The sequence below is a fragment of the Pelodiscus sinensis genome, chromosome 11 (assembly GCF_049634645.1).
Source record: "Pelodiscus sinensis isolate JC-2024 chromosome 11, ASM4963464v1, whole genome shotgun sequence".
In the NCBI taxonomy this organism is placed as follows: Eukaryota; Metazoa; Chordata; order Testudines; family Trionychidae; genus Pelodiscus; species Pelodiscus sinensis.
The window spans coordinates 45,133-67,363 of record NC_134721.1 but is presented as its reverse complement, the minus strand read 5'-3'; the positions used below and the strand labels follow the sequence as shown (position 1 = coordinate 67,363).

General features: G+C 69.0%; 2 protein-coding genes across 3 annotated transcripts; one reads left to right on the top strand and one right to left on the bottom strand.

The window, feature by feature from the left end:
* The first annotated feature begins 4,856 nt into the window (after positions 1–4,856).
* Positions 4,857–7,946, top strand: NDUFAF3 (NADH:ubiquinone oxidoreductase complex assembly factor 3). The gene is made up of 5 exons (XM_075938394.1): positions 4,857–5,010; positions 5,344–5,536; positions 6,632–6,698; positions 7,342–7,442; positions 7,787–7,946. Exons 1-5 carry the CDS (start codon positions 4,931–4,933, stop codon positions 7,886–7,888), a joined length of 543 nt encoding a protein of 180 aa, XP_075794509.1. The 5' UTR covers positions 4,857–4,930; the 3' UTR covers positions 7,889–7,946.
* A 290-nt stretch (positions 7,947–8,236) lies between these two features.
* Positions 8,237–21,922, bottom strand: IMPDH2 (inosine monophosphate dehydrogenase 2). 2 transcript variants are annotated; one of them, XM_075938392.1, is made up of 15 exons: positions 21,762–21,922; positions 20,636–20,684; positions 19,636–19,737; positions 19,060–19,134; positions 18,060–18,266; positions 14,883–14,970; positions 14,151–14,350; positions 13,103–13,193; positions 12,328–12,423; positions 10,998–11,069; positions 9,387–9,530; positions 8,909–9,053; positions 8,684–8,827; positions 8,524–8,607; positions 8,237–8,419 (listed from the first exon to the last, which is right to left on the bottom strand). In XM_075938392.1, exons 1-15 carry the CDS (start codon positions 21,857–21,859, stop codon positions 8,398–8,400), a joined length of 1,617 nt encoding a protein of 538 aa, XP_075794507.1. In that variant the 5' UTR covers positions 21,860–21,922; the 3' UTR covers positions 8,237–8,397. The 2 variants fall into 2 exon arrangements, with proteins under 2 accessions (XP_075794507.1, XP_075794508.1); XM_075938393.1 differs by lacking the exon at positions 10,998–11,069.
* Between the last annotated feature and the right edge of the window lie 309 nt (positions 21,923–22,231).

Genomic DNA, 22,231 nt, shown 5'->3' with positions numbered 1-22,231 from the left:
CCGGCCCCCTCCCCAGCCGCCCCCCCGGGGCTCAGCGCCAGCTCCTGCGGCCGGCCCCCTCCCCAGCCGCCCCCCCGGGGCTCAGCGTCAGCTCCTGCGGCCGGCCCCCTCCCCAGCCGCCCCCCCGGGGCTCAGCGCCAGCTCCTGCGGCCGGCCCCCTCCCCAGCCGCCCCCCCGGGGCTCAGCGTCAGCTCCTGCGGCCGGCCCCCTCCCCAGCCGCCCCCCCGGGGCTCAGCGCCAGCTCCTGCGGCCGGCCCCCTCCCCAGCCGCCCCCCCGGGGCTCAGGGCCAGCTCCTGCGGCCGGCCCCCTCCCCAGCTGCCCCCCCGGGGCTCAGCGCCAGCTCCTGCGGCCGGCCCCCTCCCCAGCTGCCCCCCCGGGGCTCAGGGCCAGCTCCTGCGGCCGGCCCCCTCCCCAGCCGCCCCCCCGGGGCTCAGCGCCAGCTCCTGCGGCCGGCCCCCTCCCCAGCTGCCCCCCCGGGGCTCAGGGCCAGCTCCTGCGACCGGCCCCCTCCCCAGCCGCCCCCCCGGGGCTCAGCGCCAGCTCCTGCGGCCGGCCCCCTCCCCAGCTGCCCCCCCGGGGCTCAGGGCCAGCTCCTGCGGCCGGCCCCCTCCCCAGCCGCCCCCCCGGGGCTCAGCGTCAGCTCCTGCGGCCAGCCCCCTCCCCAGCCGCCCCCCCGGGGCTCAGCGCCAGCTCCTGCGGCCGGCCCCCTCCCCTCATGGACTGCACCAGCTGCCACTCACCAGGCGGCAGCGAGCAGCGACCCTGAGGCCAAAGATGCTGCCTGCCACAGAGAAGCTTTTCCCTTCCAGAACTGCTGCTTCTCTGCACCCCCTGCGCCTGCCCCCTGCGCCCCACAGCCCCGCCCCTGGGGAGATTGACAGGCCTGGCCGGGCTCCCCTTGCCCTGCATGGGGCCACTGGCTGCTGTAAGGCTTCAAACCAGGATCTGAGGCCGTCGGGGTCAGGGCAGTGCCCCTCAGGCCCATCCCCCAGCCCTGGGGCCCCGGTCCAGAGGGGGGACAAGGCTGTGGGGCCTGCACGGTGCAGAGGGTCAGGCTGGGCCACAAAGCCAGTGCAGGACAGGGACAGCGCCACTGCCAAAGCCTGAGCCCCAGGGGCGGAGGAAGCCTTGTGCTTAGGGCCCCGAAGGCTGCCCCCTTCACAACACAGCCCCTCGGGGCTCCGCTTCCTGCCTTCCCCACTGGGCACGGACAGGGGGGCCCTGGAGCTCCAGCCCCCTGGTGCCGCGCTCTCTGGGCAGGGGGCGCGGCGGCTCCAGCCCGGGGGAGCAGCCACGAGGTGCCGGAGCCGCCCCCGGCTAGAATAACACCAGCTGGCAGGGAGGGGGCGAAGCCACCGCCTGGCTGGCAGCGACGGGCTGGGAAACCTGAGCCCCACGCCCAAGCGGATTAGCTGCTGCCGCGCTGCAGAGCCCTGGCCCCGGCTCACAGGTGTTTGGCAGCGTCTGTCCCCGCGTCACCCACGGCCGCGATCCTGCCTGCAGCCTCGCCAAGCCCCCTTGGGCCCCTTGGGCCCCCGGGATCCCCTTTGTCCCCAGGCAGCGCCCCCCAGGCCCATCCCACAGCCCTGGAGCTCCGGCGCCTGCAGGCCCGCCAGTCCCGCGCGATGGGGCTGCACCGAGGGCGCCGGCCCGCGGGGCCCAAGGTGCTTCCTGCCGTGGGCGAGGCGCAGCATGGACACCCGCTGGGCAGCCAGACCCACCCGCAGCCCCACCAAAGCCAGCGCGCTTAGCCACGCGGCACCCTGCCTGCCTCGCCCGCCCGCAGCCCCCCCAGCCGCGCCCTCGGGTGCACACGGCTCGGGCTGCGTGACTGGCGGGCGGAGCGCCCTGCCCCCTCCAGGGCAGTGCTAGGGAAGCTTTTCCTGGGGCTGGGCAGCGGCTTTGTGGGGCGCGGTGCCGGAGGGAGAGCAGGGAGCAGCCGCGCCTGCCCTGCCAGCCCCCGTGTCCCGGGAGTGGCGCATGCGCAGCCTGTGCTTGGGGGCTGACTGCCTGGGCAGCCTGGGCTCTCCTAGCGCCTGGCCCGGCTGGGAAGCCCTCGTGGGCCCGTGGCTCAGCTCCCAGCCCTGCGTCACCCAGTCCGCAGCCGTCCTGGGCCTGCCCCTCCCCCACGGGGGGCTGCGGGCGGGGGCTGCCCGGCTCTCCAGGGCACGGGCATGGGGCGCCCCCAGCTTGGAGGCGAGCAGGCGCCATCTGCCAGCACCGCCCCAGGCGGGCCCAGCGGCTCCCTGGCCAGTAATTGACACGTGAGGAAAGCCCCTTGGCCCCCAGGGGCTGCCAGGGCCTGCGGCAGGGCGAGGGACGCGAGTGAAATCGACCAGCTCCCCTCCTCGGGCCCCACGACCACAGCGACCCTCGTCCCCACCAGCTGCCTGGGAAGCGCCGCAGCCCGCACCGCCATGCCCTGCACAAGACGGGCCTGGGGAAATGGAGCTGACCCAAGCAGGGGAGGGGGGACAGAGCAGTGGGGCACAGGCGGGGTTGGGGCAAGCTGGGGGCAGGCTGGCACAGGGCAGTGGGGCTATGGGGCAGGCTGGCACAGGGCGGTGGGGCTATGGGGCAGGCTGGCACAGAGCAGTGAGACTATGGGGCAGGCTGGCAGAGCAGTGGGGCTATGGAGCAGGCTGGCACAGAGCAGTGAGACTATGGGGCAGGCTGGCAGAGCAGTGGGGCTATGGGGCAAGCTGGCACAGGGCAGTGGGGCTATGGGGCAGGTTGGTACAGGGCGGTGGGGCTGTGGGGCAGGCTGGCACAGGGCAGTGGGGCTATGGGGCAGGCTGGCTTAGGGCAGTGGGGCTATGGGGCAGGCACAGGGCGGTGGGGCGATGGGGCAGGCTGGCTTAGGGCAATGGGGCTATGGGGCTGGCTGGCACAGGGCAGTGGGGCTATGGGGCAGGCTGGCAAAGGGCAGTGGGGCTATGGGGCAGGCTGGCACAGAGCAGTGGGGCTATGGGGCAGGCTGGCACAGTGCAGTGAGACTATGGGGCAGGCTGGCAGAGCAGTGGGGCTATGGGGCAAGCTGGCACAGGGCAGTGGGGCTGTGTGGCAGCCTGGCACAGAGCAGTGGGACTATGGGGCAGGCTGGCACAGGGCAGTGGGGCTATGGGGCAGGTTGGTACAGGGCGGTGGGGCTGTGGGGCAGGCTGGCACAGGGCAGTGGGGCTATGGGGCAGGCTGGCTTAGGGCAGTGGGGCTATGGGGCAGGCACAGGGCGGTGGGGCGATGGGGCAGGCTGGCTTAGGGCAATGGGGCTATGGGGCTGGCTGGCACAGGGCAGTGGGGCTATGGGGCAGGCTGGCTTAGGGCAGTGGGGCTATGGGGCTGGCTGGCACAGGGCAGTGGGGCTATGGGGCAGGCTGGCACAGGGCAGTGGGGCTATGGGGCAGGCTGGCTTAGGGCAGTGGGGCTATGGGGCAGGCACAGGGCGGTGGGGCTATGGGGCAGGCTGGCACAGGGCGGTGGGGCTATGGGGCAGGCTGGCACAGGGCGGTGGGGCTATGGGGCAGGCTGGCTTAGGGCAGTGGGGCTATGGGGCAGGCACAGGGCGGTGGGGCTATGGGGCAGGCTGGCACAGGGCAGTGGGGCTATGGGGCAGGCTGGCTTAGGGCAGTGGGGCTATGGGGCAGGCTGGCACAGAGCAGTGGGGCTATGGGGCAGGCTGGCTTAGGGCAGTGGGGCTATGGGGCAGGCTGGCACAGAGCAGTGGGGCTATGGGGCAGGCTGGCACAGGGCAGTGGGGCTATGGGGCTGGCACAGGGCAGTGGGGCTATGGGGCAGGCTGGCACAGGGCAGTGGGGCTATGGGGCAGGCTGGCTTAGGGCAGTGGGGCTATGGGGCAGGCTGGCACAGAGCAGTGGGGCTATGGGGCAGGCTGGCACAGGGCAGTGGGGCTATGGGGCAGGCTGGCACAGGGCAGTGGGGCTATGGGGCAGGCTGGCACAGGGCAGTGGGGCTATGGGGCAGGCACAGGGCAGTGGGGCTATGGGGCAGGCTGGCACAGGGCAGTGGGGCTATGGGGCAGGCTGGCACAGAGCAGTGGGGCTATGGGGCAGGCTGGCACAGAGCAGTGGGGCTATGGGGCAGGCACAGGGCAGTGGGGCTATGGGGCAGGCTGGCACAGGGCAGTGGGGCTATGGGGCAGGCACAGGGCAGTGGGGCTATGGGGCAGGCTGGCACAGAGCAGTGGGGCTATGGGGCAGGCTGGCACAGAGCAGTGGGGCTATGGGGCAGGCACAGGGCGGTGGGGCTATGGGGCAGGCTGGCACAGAGCAGTGGGGCTATGGGGCAGGCACAGGGCAGTGGGGCTATGGGGCAGGCTGGCACAGGGCAGTGGGGCTATGGGGCAGGCACAGGGCAGTGGGGCTATGGGGCAGGCTGGCACAGGGCAGTGGGGCTATGGGGCAGGCTGGCACAGAGCAGTGGGGCTATGGGGCAGGCACAGGGCGGTGGGGCTATGGGGCAGGCTGGCACAGGGCAGTGGGGCTATGGGGCAGGCTGGCACAGAGCAGTGGGGCTATGGGGCAGGCTGGCACAGGGCAGTGGGGCTATGGGGCAGGCTGGCACAGAGCAGTGGGGCTATGGGGCAGCCTGGCACAGGGCAGTGGGGCTATGGGGCAGGCTGGCACAGGGCAGTGGGGCTATGGGGCAGGCTGGCACAGGGCAGTGGGGCTATGGGGCAGGCACAGGGCGGTGGGGCTATGGGGCAGGCACAGAGCAGTGGGGCTATGGGGGGGTTGGGGGGCGCTTGGCAGGACCTGGCCCAGGCAGGGGGGGTCCGGGGTGGGCGGGGCGGGGCGCTCTGAGCTGCGGTCTCCCGACACGAAGGCCCCGCCCCCTCCCCGGCGCGGGGGCGGGGCCTGGGCCTGTCGATCTTCGGGCGGGGGGCGGGGTCTGTTCGTGCGCGCTCCCGCCATGCTGCCGGCCGCGGGCAGGACACTGGGCCGCTCGGCCCCTCGGCGGGCGCTGCTCCCCCCCCGCCCCGCCGCGCCCGGGTGAGTCCCCCCGCCCCGCCCCTTCGGCCCCCCCTTTTCCCCCCTCGCCCCGCCCCCTTCGGCCCCCCCTCTCCCTCGCCCCCTCGGCCCCCCTCTCCTCCGCCCCGCCCCCCTCGGCCCCCCCCCCTCGCCCCGCCCCCTCGGCCCCCCTCTCCTCCGCCCCGCCCCCTCGGCCCCCCTCTCCTCCGCCCCGCCCCCTTCGGCCCCCCCGCCCCTTCGGCCCCCTTTTTCCCCCCCTCGCCACGCCGCGGTGAGTCCCCCCTCGCCCCGCCCCTTCGGCCCCCCCCGCTCCGGGTCCCCCCTCGCCCCCCCTCTCACGCGCCCCCCCCGCAGGCCGCCCCGCCGCGCGCACCGGCTGAGCCCCGCGGACGACGAGCGCTACGAGCGGAGCCGCCTGACGCTGCTGCAGCGGGACGAGCCGGGCGCCGCCCTCGTGGAGAGCTACAGCGCGCGCGGCTTCCGCGTGGGGGGGGCCCGGCTGCTCGGGCCCTGCGCGCTGCTGCCGCGCGCCCTGCTCCAGTGGAACGTGAGTCCCCGCCCCGCCCCCCCGGGGACCCCCGCGCGCCACGCCCCCTGGGGACCCCCCTCGCCCCGCCCCCCCGGGGACCCCCGCGCGCCACGCCCCCTCCCCCCTGGGGACCCCCGCGCGCCACGCCCCCTGGGGACCCCCCTCGCCCCGCCCCCCCGGGGACCCCGCGCACGCCACGCCCCCATGCCCCCCCCGGGAACCCCCGCGAGCCGGGAACCCCCCCTGGAAGCCCCTGCGCACCACGCCCCCCGGGGACCCCCGCACGCCACGCCCCCTCGAACCACACTCCCCCCTGGAATCCTCTGCGCCACCCCCCCCCCGGGACTCCCCGTGCGCCACGCTCCCCTCTCCCCCCCGCGACCCCCACATGCCACGCCCTCTCGCCCCCCCCGGGAACCCCCGCAAGTCATGCTCCCCCCTGGAATCCCCCGCGTGCCACACCCCCCGGGGTCCCCCCCTCGCCCCCCCGGGACCTCCTGCGAGCCACGCTTCCCCTGGGGACCCCCCGCACCCCCCCCCCCCGGGCCACCCCTCCCGGGGACCCCGCGCACGCCACGCTCCCCTCGCCCCCCCTTCCGGGAACCCACCCGCAGCCCGCCTCCCCTGGGAACCCCCGCAAGTCATGCTCCCCCCTGGAATCCCCCGCGTGCCACACCCCCCGGGGACCCCCCCCTCGCCCCCCCGGGACCTCCTGCGAGCCACGCTTCCCCTGGGGACCCCCCGCACCCCCCCCGGGGACCCCGCGCACGCCACGCTCCCCTCACCCCCCCTTCCGGGAACCCACCCGCAGCCCGCCTCCCCTGGGAACCCCCGCGCACCACGCTCCCTGCACCACCACCCCCAGCCTTTTGCACCTCCCCCTCACACTGCGCTTCCTCGCCCCCCCCCCCAGCCAGACCCACCCGTCCCCAAGACGGGCCCCTGGGCATGCCCCCTCAAGCGGCCTGCCCCTGTTGCGTCCAGGGCTTGGCCAGGCCCAGCCCAGCCCTCACACATGTCTCCGAGGTGTGACCGCTGCCCCACACTCCTGGCCAGTGGGCAGGGGTGCAGCCCAGGCGCAAGGGGTCTCTGCTGGCCCTTCCTGTCTTGCAGGTTGGCTGCTACCAGGACATCACGCAGGACAGCCTGGTGCTGTTCCGGCTGCTGGAGCCCAGACTAGGTAGGTGGGAGCCGGGCACTGGGCCTTACGGCTGCTCCCCACAGAGCAAGCGATTGGGGGGTTGGAGCCGCTGCCATGAGGGGAGATGAATAAAACACGGACTTTCCAGCTGAGAAAGGGAATAAGGAAAAATTACTTGTTCCCAGAACATAAGACCTAGGGGTCACACCATGCCAACAATCCATAGCAGCTTTAAAACCAACAGCAGGGAGTTGGCCTGTGGAACTCCTCGCCAGAGGATGTGAAGAGCAGGACTGTCACAGGGTTCAAAAGAGCACTAGAACCTTCCTGGTGGTTAGGCCCAGCAATGGCTCGTAGCCCATGTGCGATGGAGCAGGGATGATTGTTTTGTTCACGAGGCGGCTGGCGAGATGGACCTGTGATCAGACCCAGCCTGGCTGGTCTTGCGTTGAACTCTGCCTGCTGGGCAGTCACTGGTTGGTGTGCCAGGCCCCCAAGCGAGCTGGGCGCAGGTTCTGTGCTGCCTGTCCTTGGCTGAGCCGAAGCAGAACTTCCCCTCCCCTCCACATGGCCCCGAGGCGAGAGCCGGGGGCACTCAGGGACTTGTGCACGAGGCTGCTTGTGCTGTGGGGTGAAAATGTAGGGGGGGGTTCGCTCACTTGGACTTGTCTCTTGCTGCTAGAAATCCTGGTGCTGGGTGTGGGTGACAAGGTGCAGCGCCTGGACCCCGCTGTCCTGAAGTCCATGCGGGAGTGTGGGATCGCAGTGGAGGTGCAGGACACGGTACGGGGACCCCTCAGGGCTGCCAGGCCCAGTGGAGGTGGCCAAGGCGCCCTTCTAGTGCAGTGGGCCCCTCGAAATGCCCCAGTCCTCCCCCGGACTCTGCCCTGGCCCTTTCCTCCGCTGTGGCTGGGGGTGGGCCTGGCCCAGTGCTGAGGGTTTGGCTCTGCCCAGGTGTGGCACACCAGGGCCTTGCCGCGTGTGGCTCTCTGCCCCTGCAAATAGACCCTGGGCTAGTGCTGGGTGGAAACAGCCTTGTCCTGTACCCTCCTTCCAGGAAGGCGGGGCCTGGGGCTCTGGTGGCTTCTGTTTCAATGGGCAACCAGGGACTTTGCCTTCTCTTTCAGCCTAATGCCTGTGCAACATTCAACTTCCTGAGAGGCGAGCACCGCATGGCCGCAGCTGCCCTCATCCCCCCGAGCTGGCCGCACCCTGCACAGGGAACATGAACTGTTACTAGGAAGGAGAAAATACTCCGAATAAACGTGGCCCCGGCCGTGCACAGCTGCCGCACGTGGCTTCTCGTGTGAATTCAGGCAGAGGAAAAACAGCCACGGGCAGGCTGTCTCCCCCAGCAGGGGCTCAGTCCCTTAGAGAGGGCAGCCCCCTGGCTTATTCTGCTGGGCCAGGGATGGGAAGGGTCACTCAGGCAGCGCAGTCTAGAGCAGTAGCTCCACCCCTTCGACCAGCGAACCTGACCAAAGCCATCCCTGCGCCCTTGGGAAGCGCGCAGCACACCGCGCCCAGCCGCACACTAGAGCGAGTTCTGGGAGCCAGGGATCCACGAGAAGCAGGGCCACAGTGTGGTGGGGCCCAGAAAAGGAGCCCCACCTTTTCCTTTATTGTAAAAGGGGCCAGCGCGCGGGCGGAGCAGCGGGGCTGCAGCAGGTGCACGCAGGACAGTGGCACTTCTGTGAAAGGAGCAGTTCCGGCGCCCGGCACGCAGCCAGGCCTTCCCTCAGAAGAGTCGCTTCTCGTACCTAGACAGACAGGAACGTTGGCTCAGCTCCGCAGGACTGGGACTTTAGCTGCTGTGCGTTGTCCCAGCCCCTCATCCCTGCCACCCGCCCGGCGAGGGACTCACGTGTGGAGGCCATGCACTCCGCCTTCCACCTGGGCGGATGTCGTCCTCTTTTCAAACTTCAGCTCCCCGGAGTACATCATGGCTCTGCAAGGGAAGCCTATCAGGGCACGGCCAGGGCAGACCAAAGCTTTGGCACACGCACACACGGGCAGTCCCTTACCTGACTTGGGTCAGGCTCTTGGCACCGATGTCCTGGCAGGAGTGCTGGATCCCAGCGATCAGGTAGGGGATGAACTTGTGGATTGAACCTTTGTCTTGCACCGCGCCTGAGACCCCCTGGGCCACTTTGATCTTGTCTGTCTCACTGCGGAGGATTAGAAGCGAGGGCCCATGAAGCGACCCGCAGCCTGGCAGGCTAGTGCGTGGCGGGCGCCGGGTCTCCTACCTGAAGTAGCGGGTCTGGCTGCCCAGGTTCTTGTCCATGGCATCCAGCGAGCCCATGCCCCGGTACTTCTTCAGCCGGATGCCGTCCGAGAAGAAGTACTCACCGGGGGCTTCCGTGGTTGCCGCCAGGAGCGAGCCCATCATCACTGCAGGCAGCAAGGTTGGCAAGAGCTGAGCGCTGGGAGGCCCAGGGGGAGGCTGCCTGAGCCTCTTCCCCAGTAGCAGGGTGTGGGGGGAGGAACGGCAGGAGCAGACAAGCTTAGGGAGAAGGGTTCGGCTGAGCCCTGACACTTGCTGGGTTTGCAGTTGGCCTTTGTGCCTCCAGCAAACAGCAAAAAGTCCCTGCCCCCAAGCACCCTCTCCCATGGATCTCGGCTCCCCGTGCACTGCCTGAGCGTGCAGTCAGGGAAGAGCTTGCTCGGGCTGAAATTCCAAGGGCCAGAGCAAGTCACCCCGAAAGGAGACCCCCTGCCCCTCACCTGTGGAGGCACCGAGTGCCAGGGCCTTGGCGATGTGCCCCACAGTCTGGATCCCTCCGTCGGCGATCACCGGGACCCCAAACCGCCGGGCGTATTCAGACACTTTGTACACGGCCGTGGCCTGGGGCCTGCCGCAGGCCAAGACTAGAGGCAGGGAGAGAGAGGGCGAGTGGTCAAGCACCAGGCGCTGCAGCGGTGCCCATGGCCACAGGCCTGCGGAACCAAGCAGACCGGCCCCGGGGCCAGGGCCGTGCCGTGCCGGCCTGGCAGTGGTTACAGGACGAGCCGAGACCTGGTGAAACCCGGAGAGCAGCCGGTCCGTCCTTCACCGCCTGGAGTCCGGGCAGCCCCACCCAGTGAGTCCCCAGCGCAGCCTCTCGGCAGGAAGAGGCAGCCGAGCGCAGGACAATGCTTCTCTTTGAGGAGCCGCTGCCCACAGTGGTGCCGGAAACCCCAGCTCCCCGGCACAGCAGGGGCTCTTTCCAGTCCAGCCGTCCACGGCCTGATTTCGCAGGCTTTCCACTGCACAAAGGAACGCCCCCAGGGAGCCGCATCTGCTACGCGCCCCAGCCAGGTGCATGCAAAGTGCAGCAAACCCTTCGCCCACCACCTGGAGGCCCAGCCTCCAAGCGGTGATCACGAACATGCACGATTAGTAATTCGGGGCGAGGCCACGTTTGCTGCAGGGGGAGAGGCTGGCACCGGGGAGCAGCCACTCAGAGACGGAGCTTTGCCAGGAGCGAGGGTCTGTGCACGGTCACTTGGCACCACCACACACGTCTTTCTCCCTCTGCTCCTAGTGCTCAGCACGGGAATTGCAGGCAGCCACGAAGACGGGCCTGCTGCTAGCGCGAGAAATGGTCTCGCTCGGTACTGCCGCACGGGCGCCATCTCCTCTGGGCAACTGGCCCCTGCCTCAGAGCAGTGCGCGACTGCTTGTCTGGCTAGAGGCCAGCCCTCTGGAAGTCCCCTCTGCACAGGGGACCCTGGCGTGACCGCATCCGGCTGCCCCAGGCTTCTGAAGCAGGGTTCACACGACACCCTTCCCCTGTAATCGGAGCAAGGCCGGCAAGGGGCTGCCCCCGGAAAGGCCTGTCATGCTAGTGGGTACAGCCCAGGGTCCGCACCAGACTCCTTCCCCTTCGGAGCGCAGAAGGGACAAAAGCCAAGATCAATCTGGTCCCCTGCTTGACCCTGGAGCATTGGCAAGTTGAGGGCCGGCCAGCCCCTGGGAGGGACAAGGGGCCAGCCTGGGCTGGGGGAGTCCCCGCTGAACTCGCGCTCCCGGGCGAGATGGAGCGACTCTGAAACCTGTCCCAGTGCCCAGAAGAGCAGATCCCAGGCCTAAGCACCTGCTGTGCCTTCCCGCTGGAGGCCGTCCCCAGCCCTGACTTCCAGGCACGCCCTCCAGCTGGGCTCAGTGTGGACGAGGCAGAGCCCTGCTTCAGAAGCCACGGCAGAGCCCCGCTGTTGGGCCACTACCAGTGTCCAAAGCCACAGAACCCCAAGTGCATCCACAACTCAATGTCAAACAAGCGGAGGGGCCAAGTGCAGCCAATCAGGGTCCTGCTTCAAGCCAGCCTGAGGTTGAGACCAGGGCAAGTGACTTACTATAGGTGCCCATGACAGAAGACGGGCACTTGGGGCTGTGGGACTTTAGCTCTGGAGGGACCTGTGGAGCAGCTGAACAAAAACAAACAGACAGTTTAGAAAGGTGGCAGAGCCAGGGGCCGAGCGGGGACGCTGCCAGGCCGAGCCGGGGGCGCGGCGCTGCCCGGGGGCGCTGCCAGGCCGAGCCGGGGGCGCGGCGCTGCCCGGGGGCGCTGCCAGGCCGAGCCGGGGGCGCGGCGCTGCCCGGGGGCGCTGCCAGGCCGAGCCGGGGGCGCGGCGCTGCCCGGGGGCGCTGCCAGGCCGAGCCGGGGGCGCGGCGCTGCCCGGGGGCGCTGCCAGGCCGAGCCGGGGGCGCGGCGCTGCCCGGGGGCGCTGCCAGGCCGAGCCGGGGGCGCGGCGCTGCCCGGGGGCGCTGCCAGGCCGAGCCGGGGGCGCGGCGCTGCCCGGGGGCGCTGCCAGGCCTGGGCTGAGGAGGAGCCCGAGTAACCCAACCGGTGCTGAGCACCAGCAGCCCGAGGCGAACAAGGGCTGGACAGAGCCCCCACGGCCATGCTGCCAGAGCTCCAGAAACCATGCGGTGGCCCTGGCCGAGCGAGCCAAGAGGAGAGAAGAGCAGGAAGCCTCGTGCAGGCCCAGGGCCTGGCCCCTCCCAGAGGGGCTGGCGCAGCAGGGGAGCGCGTAGGTAAGGGCGGCTTTTCAGTACCAAATCCTCACACCACAGACACTCGTCTCCCCAGCCAAGCAGCGGGGGCTCCCTTAGCAGGCCGAGCAAGACCAGATCCGAGGTTCAGGGCGGTGCCACCGTTCCCCGGCGCCTGCATGCGGATGGCCGGGGCTACTTCCGCTGGGCACTGCCCTGTTCCAGGCGAGGAAGCCCAAGAGGGGCCGGTGCCTCTGCCCGCTTGTTTCCTTGAAGTCTTGGAACCGCACTGCCAGCCTTCGCTCCAGGGCATGTCCAGCGGCCCAGGCTAGCGAGCGGGGCCCGGGAACAGCGCCCACCTGCCCCTGCAGCAGCTCCGCTCCAGACCGCACGCCCAGGGCCATGCTGGGCAAACAGCCCCCAGCCTGGCCTTCGCGGGCAGAGAGGGGGTCACCTGGCCAGGGAGTCGCACCTACGGGGGGCACCACTGAGCACACCAGCTCTCCCGGGGACAGGCCTCTCCGGGACCCCAAGGGCCCGGCCCTTCTACCCAACAAGCAGGCGCTGCTCCTGGAAAGGCCCTGGCAGGGGGGACAAGCCTGCCCAGCTAACGCCCTGCCCCCTGGCCGTACAGACCCATCCCAGGCGTGCTGGCCCCACGCAGCTCCGGCCCAGCCTCACACTCTTTACCTTCCTGCGTGATGCAGATGGAGCCGCTGCCCATGCCGACCCGCAGAGCGTCCACCCCGGCGTCAATCAGATTCTTCGCCTGGGCGGCCGTCACCACTAAGCAAAGGGAAAGGTGGCTGAGCACGGCGTCTCCCTCCCCCGCCTGCGCGCCCTGCCACGGCTTCCTCCCGCAGCTGGCTGGCAGGAAAGGGGCTCCCTGCACAGGCACAGCCCCCCGCGGGGCCCACGAAGAGCCCTTGGGGAAGCAGGCCGCCGGTGTCTGCGCGCAATCCCGCCAGCGAGCGCTTCCCTCCTGTGAGAGCACCTGTCGGCACCGCCCGAGGGACCCTGCCGGGGGGGGGGGAGCTGGCTGCTGAGCCACAGCTGTTCCGGGACCCCTCCCGGTTACCCTAACCCCGCCCCACGCCGCGGGCGGATCCGTGACCATAGCAGCGGTACACACTTGCCGAAACAAGGGCCCTTTAACGTCCCTCCAAGGGCTGGAGGCCGAGCCGTGTCCCTCGTGCGCAGGAGTCTCCGGGCCGGCCGGGCGTCGACACAGCGGGTAACAAGGTGAGGGAGGGAGCCGGTTCGTGGATGTTCCCATGTCTTTCCCACTGGGCAGGGCCTCGGAGCCAGGCTCCGGACACTCAGAGCGCAGGGAGGGGAGGGTCGGTGCGGGCGGGGCCTGCACACGGACAGGCCGTTCCCCGCCAGGCCCCAGCCCCGCAGGGTGCGCCCACGCCACCGCGCTCGCCCCGCAACGGAAGCGCAGCCAGCCGAGCGCCCGCATTACCGTTGCCACCAATGACCTGCAGAGCCGGGTGCTTCTCCTTGACGTACTTGATCATGTTGATCTGGAAAATGGAATTGCCCTGCGAGGAATCCTAGAGGAGAACACACAGCGGGTCAGCCCGGCTAGCGCCCAAGGGTCTGACTCCCACCGCCGGGCCGCCACGAGACACAGAGCAGGCCCTCGAACGCGGGGCCCGGCGGGGCGGGTGGGAGAGGAGCCGCACCCGGCAGAGAATTACTGGACTAGCGACGGGCCCCCTTTCCCGGCCTAGGCGTGAGGAGCTGTCGGCTGTTCGGGGGACTCCCGGGGCGTCTTCACAGCAGCCTCGGCCCCACGTACAACATGCGAGCCGCGCCCACCCTACGGCTCTCGCCCGGGCTGCCCACCCTGCCGCCGCCAGGGGGCGCTCACCTCCCACACAAGCGGGGCCCCCCAGGAGTGCGGCGCAGCGTTCTCCCTTCAGCCCAACTGCCCCGCCCCGGGGTTCAGCGGGCCGAGGTGCCACGCTGGCGGGTGGACTCCCCAGCTGTGCGGAGCCAGAGGGAAGCGTCGCCCAGGCCTGGCAGCGAGCACCCCGGGGCTAGAGAGCTCAGCACAGAGCAGTGGCATCAGCTGTCGCTGGCCAGGGGATGGCGGCTACTGAAATCGGAAGTGGTGGGGGCGGAGCGGTGGCCCCGCCCCAAAGAGGCAAGAGCAGCACAAGGTTACTGCAGGAGAGGCTGCAGTACCGCCCCCCACTGCCCCACGTTAACCCATTCAAAGAGGGGAGGGGGGCGCTCAGACTAACCCATGGTACCAGGAGCTGTGGCCAAGCCAGGCTGATTTCACAGCAGGAGCCCAGCACGCCCGACGTCAGTCCAAGGTCAGCTGAGACCAGGGCACTTACCCCCGAGCCTGAGCGCAGGGCAGCGCGCGGCGCCCCTGCCTGGGCATTCGGAGCGGGGTCTGCTCCTGGCCCCGGGCCAGCCCATGCCGAAGCTCCGCTCTAAGAGCCATGCCAACCGAACGTCTCGGGGCGAGCCGAGCCCAAGCCAGGCCTGGCGCTCACCAAGACGACGACGTCCACCCCCGACTGCACCAGAAGGTCCAGACGGTACTTGTCGTCCTCGTGGGTCCCGATCGCCGCGCCGCAGAGCAGCTGCTTCTTAGCGTCTTTGGATGCCAGCGGGTAATCCCGGTTCTTCTTCAGATCCGTGCGGGCGATTATAGCCACCAGCTCATCCTGCGCGTTGACAATCGGCAGCTTGCCTGGCAGCGAAGAGAAAGTCGCTGCAGAGCCCCGGCAGCCGGGCAGCGAAAGGACCCGCTCACGCTGCGCGCCAGGTCCTCGCCCTGCTGCCAGAACGACAAGCCGGCCTCGGCGGGTACGATCCTGAGCATCCTGCAGAGCCGCCTCTGCCACAAAACCCTGCACAGACCCAAGCCGCCAACGCTCGGAACTGCAGACAGGATCCACGGCTGCAGCCAAGCGTGCGCTTGGCATCTGCAGCTTCCCGGCACGCTGGCCGGCAGGAATCCCGGAGCTCTCCAGAGGGAGGTGACAGTCTGACTCCGGTCCTCACGCTCATTCGGGGCTCCAGGACATGCCTGTCCAAACTACCCTCCCCCCCGTGGGAGAGCTGCAAGGCACCCCAGGGGACGCCTGGCATCAGTCTTAGTGCAGGGAAAACCACTGGTGTTAAGAACCCAGCGTAGGGTGTGGAGTGCGCACTTACAGGCACCCACACGCCCGGGGCTCACACCCCAACCTTCCCCGCCCCCGCACAGCTATGCCCGTTACCTTTTTTGCTCCTCTGCAGAATTTCATTTGCTTCCTTTAACGTTACCCCTGCAGGGGCCACGACCAGATCCTCCCGCCTGGTCATAATCTGAGCGAAGAGCGAGAGTCCCAGGTGAGCGAGTGCCGGCCCACAGGACCCACGGCGGGAACCCAAGCCAGTGGCCACCGGGTCCCACTACCCTCCACCCAGGGAACGCATGGGGGACCCTGCAGGGCCTGCCCCCAGACATGCACAGGCCACCCCAAGCCACCTGGGGCGCAGCACAGAGCTGTCTTCCCCTACTGCAGGGGGGCCAGAGAGGCCTGCCCGACGGACACCCTCCCATTGGGATTTCAGCAGCAGACTCCTCTTCCAGCCACTGTCCAAGAACTCCTGCCAGGCCAGGGACCTAGCTCCAGCACAGCCCAGCGCTCCCTTCCTCGGGGCCGGGCTGGGTCTGACTCGCACACGGAGCCTGGGCCGGCTTTCGCACAGCGCTCCCTTCCTCGGGGCCGGGCCGGGTCTGACTCGCGCACGGCGCCTGGGCCGGCTTTCACACAGCGCTCCCTTCCTCGGGGCCGGGCCGGGTCTGACCCGCGCACAGAGCCTGGGCCGGCTTTCGCACAGCGCTCCCTTCCTCGGGGCCGGGCCGGGTCTGACCCGCACACGGAGCCTGGGCCGGCTTTCGCACAGCGCTCCCTTCCTCGGGGCCGGGTCTGACCCGCGCACGGCGCCTGGGCCGGCTTTCGCACAGCGCTCCCTTCCTCGGGGCCGGGCCGGGTCTGACCCGCACACGGAGCCTGGGCCGGCTTTCGCACAGCGCTCCCTTCCTCGGGGCCGGGTCTGACCCGCACACGGAGCCTGGGCCGGCTTTCGCACAGCGCTCCCTTCCTCGGGGCCGGGCTGGGTCTGACTCGCACACGGAGCCTGGGCCGGCTTTCGCACAGCGCTCCCTTCCTCGGGGCCGGGCCGGGTCTGACCCGCGCACGGCGCCTGGGCCGGCTTTCGCACAGCGCTCCCTTCCTCGGGGCCGGGTCTGACCCGCACACGGAGCCTGGGCCGGCTTTCGCACAGCGCTCCCTTCCTCGGGGCCGGGTCTGACCCGCGCACGGCGCCTGGGCCGGCTTTCGCACAGCGCTCCCTTCCTCGGGGCCGGGCCGGGTCTGACTCGCACACGGCGCCTGGGCCGGCTTTCGCACAGCGCTCCCTTCCTCGGGGCCGGGTCTGAGCCGCGCACGGCGCCTGGGCCGGCTTTCGCACAGCGCTCCCTTCCTTGGGTCTGACCCGCACACGGCGCCTGGGCCGGCTTTCGCACAGCGCTCCCTTCCTCGGGACCGGGTCTGAGCCGCGCACGGCGCCTGGGCCGGCTTTCGCACAGCGCTCCCTTCCTCGGGGCCGGGTCTGAGCCGCGCACAGAGCCTGGGCCGGCTTTCACACAGCGCTCCCTTCCTCGGGACCGGGTCTGAGCCGCGCATGGCGCCTGGGCCGGCTTTCGCACAGCGCTCCCTTCCTCGGGGCCGGGTCTGAGCCGCGCACAGAGCCTGGGCCGGCTTTCACACAGCGCTCCCTTCCTCGGGGCCGGGTCTGACCCGCGCACAGAGCCTGGGCCGGCTTTCACACAGCGCTCCCTTCCTCGGGGCCGGGTCTGAGCCGCGCACAGAGCCTGGGCCGGCTTTCACACAGCGCTCCCTTCCTCGGGGCCGGGTCTGACCCTCGCACGGCGCCTGGGCCGGCTTTCACACAGCGCTCCCTTCCTCGGGGCCGGGCCGGGTCTGACCCGCGCACGGAGCCTGGCCGCTTTCTGTTTATATCCCGCTGCCCGGGCCACCGAATTTCCAGGCGCAGGATCCTACCGAAATGGCTCCGGTCACGGCGCTAACCCAGCAAGGGCTGGGGCCGCAAGCCCTTTAAATAGCCGCAGCAACCCTGGGCAATGCGGTAGCCACAAGCCGGGAGCCCTTTCCTGGGCTTTTAATTCCAAGTCTCTGGCCCTGACAGCTCGGGGGAGACTAGTCCCCTGCCCCGCCCCTTCCACCTCAGACTGCGGCCAGCCCAGCACCATGTCCCACAATGCATTAAGCGCCCCCCCCGGCACATTATGGGGACTCTGCTCGGGAGCGTCTGCCGCTGCAGAAGGGCAAGGGTGGGAGAAGAGTCTCCTCTAATTCACGCTGCCAAGCCAGCCCAGTGTGCATCTGTACAGGGCTCAGCACCCCGAGTTCAGCAGAGAAACAGCTCAGCCCAGGAGCGAGGGGCTGGCTTGCACCAAGGGGCGAGCCAGCAGAGCAGCGAGCGACGTGACAGCTGGATCACAAGTGGAACGAGAACCAGGCCAAAGACCCGGGAAACCAACTCTTGCCTTGTTGCACAGACAGGAGGCAGCGTTTCAAAGAAGAGCAACAGGAAAAAGGCCTCCAGTTCCACCCCACTGGGGGGAGCGGCCAGAGACCAGCAGGGCGCTAGCTGGCCCTCTGAGGCCGGTCCCGAAACGCCTCTGTGGCGAGCCAGAGGAGACTGGAACGGCGCTGGGGCAGGCGTGCCGTGCCAAGGGGGCTCTATCTTTAGCTCATGCTGACCTCGTCAGGAAGGCAGAGCTGGCCGAGAGGTGCTGACAGCTCCCCCCTGCTGGCATCCGCAGCCAGCTCAGCCCTAGGACAACGACGTGAGTGCCCAGCTGACGGGAGGGAGCAGCAGGGAGACGAGGGCTCCGGGAGAAGGGCAGTGTGTAAGGAGACCTGGGCAAGTGCGGCCACTGGGCCACTAGCTGCGCTACCCAAGTCCCCGGCAGAGCCAGAGCCAGGAGCCAAACGGCACGAGCCAATCAGTGGGTCTGGCTTGTACTGGGGTGTCAGACCGTAGCCCTCGAAGCAGGGAACAGACGCCTGAGCCTACTGGCTACCCAAACGGCTCCACGCTGCCCCCAGGAGCCCCTGCGAGGAGACGGGGAACCACGCAAGTGAACCGAATGACACGCACTGTAACGGCCCCAGTCCCTGCCCCACAGAAGGGCACTACGGCTCTGGCCACAGGGGAATTCTTTCCACTCGTGCCCCTTCCGAGTCAACGACGCACCAGAAAGAGCAGGTTCAGCCTGGAGTCCGACAGAGCCAGGCCCCGGCCCCCGCTCACACACTGCGCCGCGTGCACAGCACTTCCTGCCCAACTCCCCCCCGGAGAGTGCGGGCCGCCCCACAAACCTCGCTGAGGGGCGAGTCCTGCTCCTCCTCCTTCAGGAAGTCAATGTCTCGGGAGGAGATGATCCCCACCAGCTTACTCCCCATCTTGCCGGTGTCTGTGATCGGGATGCCGCAGAATCCGTGGCGGGCCTTGGCTTCCAACACGTCTCGCACGCTGTCCTTGGGGCTCAGCACCACGGGGTCGGTGATGAACCCCTGCTCGTATTTCTGAAACAAAGCACATTTAGAGCAAACCACATGGCGCCGGCTGTCGGCCGACGGGCAGAGCGCCGGGGAGGCCTGTCGCTGCCCCACACCGGCAGGACGATCCCTGGGGCACAGTAGCAAGGATGCAGCACTGGACAAGTCACACCCCTTTCTGCCCCTCTATGGGGCACTGACAGCAGGCGGGGTTCTCACGCCAGCATCCCGGCCGAGAGCCCCCACACTCCGCGAGCAGCGGTTGCGAGTAGGGATGTAACAGGCATCGATGAACTGATAAGCAAAGCTTATAGGTTAATGCTACAGACCACACACTTCCCCCAGCACTAGGCTGCTGGCCATCCTGCTATCTCAGCCCTGGCCTGCGCCGGGTCCGGGACCTGCCCCGCTGCGGCTCAGCATTTAAGAGGCGACAGGCAGTTGGTCCACGAAGGGACCTGCCCCTCACATACCAGCTCCATCTGGCACCCTGCGCTCTATCAGAGGCAGCAGTGTGCAGCGGCGGGGGGGCTCCGTGGGAGTGGGGCTGGAGCACACGGGCTGCAGGCCCCGCCGCTGGGGACTCGTCGAGTAACCGTAAGAATCCATGAGGTTACTCGACTATTCAAGGAACCGAGATTTAACACCCCCAGCTGCGAGGTCCTGCACGCCGGAAGGGACCAGCACCACTGCTCTAGGAGACTACAATGCCTGCCACCCTCCTCTGCTGAAGCCTCGCTCATGGTCTCTCAAGCCGGAGCCAGAGGCCTTTGGACGTGGTCGGTGCAGCTCCCCGATTCCAGCTTCGGCCAGTCTTTACCTTAACTTTCCGTACTTCATTGGCCTGGAATTCCGGTGTGCAGTTATGATGGATGAATCCAATCCCACCTGTGAGCTGTGAACACAGAGGCAGCAACAAGAGAGGCCCTTAAATGTATTTAGTGAATCCAACAAGCAGGTAGAGAAAACAGACTGCACCGCTGGTGGGGATTGTGTACGCGGAGGACAGAGTCTGTTCCAGGAATTTCTTACCCAAAGATACAATTTCCCCCTCCCCAGAGCCTTGGCTGCGTACGAGACACCAGCCTGACCCACACGCCCGTTTTAAGCTGATTTAACATCAGGTGTTGCTGCATGTTACAAACTGTCTGTTTGGCCTGAGAATTCAGAAGCCTCCGGCAGGCGAGAGGCTATGCTGGTAGGAGAGCTCGTTGCTAACTCAGAGAGATTAGACGCAAGGCCAGCTGCAGCGGTTCTGAAAACCAGCAAGTGGTAATACCGACGCCCATGCAAGGGGTTAACGCAGACGGCGTCATGGGTCTTGGGAACCCGCATCGACAGGTTCGGCTGACGGCAGCCACATCCCCCCTTCGACGGGGCTGACCCGTGGCCTCACCGCCATTGCAATGGCCATGCTGGCCTCCGTCACTGTGTCCATGGGAGAGGAGACCAAGGGCGTCTTCAAGGTTATCTTTTTGGTCAAAGCTGAAGTCAGGTCCTAAAAAGAAGAGGTTGGTTGCGGTAACATGCAAGCTCACCCCAAAGCAGCTCTACCCAGGCCTGCCAACCCCAGGAAACCAGCACGGATTTCTGCTATTTGCCCACACCCCGCTGCTTTCCAGCAAAGCGCTTTTCTTAGTTCCCAGGATCTTCTAGCAACGTGGGCAGGAATTTAGCTCCCAGGCCAGGCAGGAGCTAACGAACAGAAAGATCGCTCTCTCCCCCTGCAACGTATCTAACAGGGCACCATGAAGAGGGAGACAAACTGTTCTCCTTGGCCTCTGAGGGAGGAACAAGAAACAGTGGGCTCAGGTTGGACATTAGGGAAAACTTCCTGCCTGTCAGGTGGTCAAATACTGGGATAAATTGCCGGGGGTTGTGGAATCTCCATCACTGGAGATCTTTAAGAGCAGGCTGGACAGACACCTGCCAGGGATGCTCTAGATCAGGGCTACTCAACTTTGGAAGCCCTGGGGGGGCCACAATGATACACTCAGCACATGCCGAGGACCGAGACTTAAGTGCGGTTGCATATACATGCAAATATATGCAAATTGCTTCTTTCACACTGGCGGGCATGAATACAAAGATTAAGGCAAGACGGCACAACCACTGGCCCCATTTGAGTCAGTTCTGCTGATATTAATACAAGCTACATTGACCCAATTCCACCCCGTGACAATGACAGTCCAGGGACTTAACGACTAAAACACGTATCAACCCAAACTGCACCACAGCCCCAATCGCGCCGTGGGCCTGGCCCTGCCGTGAGGGTGGGGACTGGACGCCAGGCGACGCCAGGCCCAGTGCCCTGCGATTCTGTGTCTGGCCCCGCGGCAGACAGAGCAGCCTGCGAGCAAGGAGCTGGCCCAGCCAGTGGAGCAGCCCCCACTCACCACCTGGTCTGCGGTGAAGTCGATGTAGCCGGGAAGAATGAGAAAGTCGCTGCAGGAGGGGCAGAGAGAACATGACAAATGGGCCCCAGAGCAGCAACCATCCAGTGGCGGGGGCAGGCTAGTCACAGCAACCCCCTCCGCCCCAGGCCCAGCCTGCAGAGCCTGGCCAGCCCCGGCGCCCCACGAGTCCCCCAGCTCAGCCCCCCCCCACCTCCTCCCTGTCCCCAGCCCGCCCCCTAATCTCCCCCCCAGGACCCCTTGCCCGCCGGCCCGCCCCCCAACCTCCCTTCCGGGCCTCCCGTCCCCCGCCCGCTCTCCCCCAATCCACCTCCAGATAGGGCGGACCCCAACTCCCCGTCTCCAGCCCGCCCCCCACACCCCCCTGCCCCTCCCGTCTCCAGCCGCCCCCCCACTCCCCCTGCCCCTCCCGTCTCCAGCCGCCCCCCCACTCCCCCCTGCCCCTCCCGTCTCCAGCCGCCCCCCCCACTCCCCCCTGCCCCTCCCGTCTCCAGCCGCCCCCCCACTCCCCCTGCCCCTCCCGTCTCCAGCCGCCCCCCCACTCCCCCTGCCCCTCCCGTCTCCAGCCGCCCCCCCACTCCCCCCTGCCCCTCCCGTCTCCAGCCGCCCCCCCACTCCCCCCGCCCCTCCCGTCTCCAGCCGCCCCCCCACTCCCCCTGCCCCTCCCGTCTCCAGCCGCCCCCCCACTCCCCCCTGCCCCTCCCGTCTCCAGCCGCCCCCACACCCCCCCGCCCCTCCCGTCTCCAGCCGCCCCCCCACTCCCCCCTGCCCCTCCCGTCTCCAGCCCCCCCCACTCCCCCCTGCCCCTCCCGTCTCCAGCCGCCCCCCCACTCCCCCTGCCCCTCCCGTCTCCAGCCGCCCCCCCACTCCCCCCTGCCCCTCCCGTCTCCAGCCGCCCCCCCACTCCCCCCTGCCCCTCCCGTCTCCAGCCGCCCCCCCACTCCCCCTGCCCCTCCCGTCTCCAGCCGCCCCCCCACTCCCCCCTGCCCCTCCCGTCTCCAGCCGCCCCCCCACTCCCCCCTGCCCCTCCCGTCTCCAGCCGCCCCCCCACTCCCCCCTGCCCCTCCCGTCTCCAGCCGCCCAACTCCCCCCCGCCCCCCCGCCGCACTTGTAGGTGAGCCCGTCCCCGCAGTGCAGCAGCTGCTGCGCCGTGAGCCCGTCGTCGGGCACGTAGCCGGTGCCGCCGCTGATGAGATAATCGGCCATGGCGCCTCCGCTGCGACCGCGCGCCGCGTGCTCCCGGCCCCGCCCCCCCCCCCGCCCGCTACGGGGGCCGAGCGCGGACACGGGCCGCCAAGGGGGCGGGGCCGTGCCAGCCGCGGGGAGGGGGGGGAGAGGGGAGGAACAGAGCAGGCCCGCGGGGGGGGGGGGAGGAGAGGGGAGGAACAGAGCAGGCCCGCGGGGGGGGGGAGGAGAGGGGAGGAACAGAGCAGGCCCGCGGGGGGGGGGGGAGGAGAGGGGAGGAACAGAGCAGGCCCGCGGGGGGGGGGGGGAGGAGAGGGGAGGAACGGAGCAGGCCCGCGGGGGGGGGAGGGGAGGGGGGAGGAACGGAGCAGGCCCGCGGGGGGGGGAGGGGAG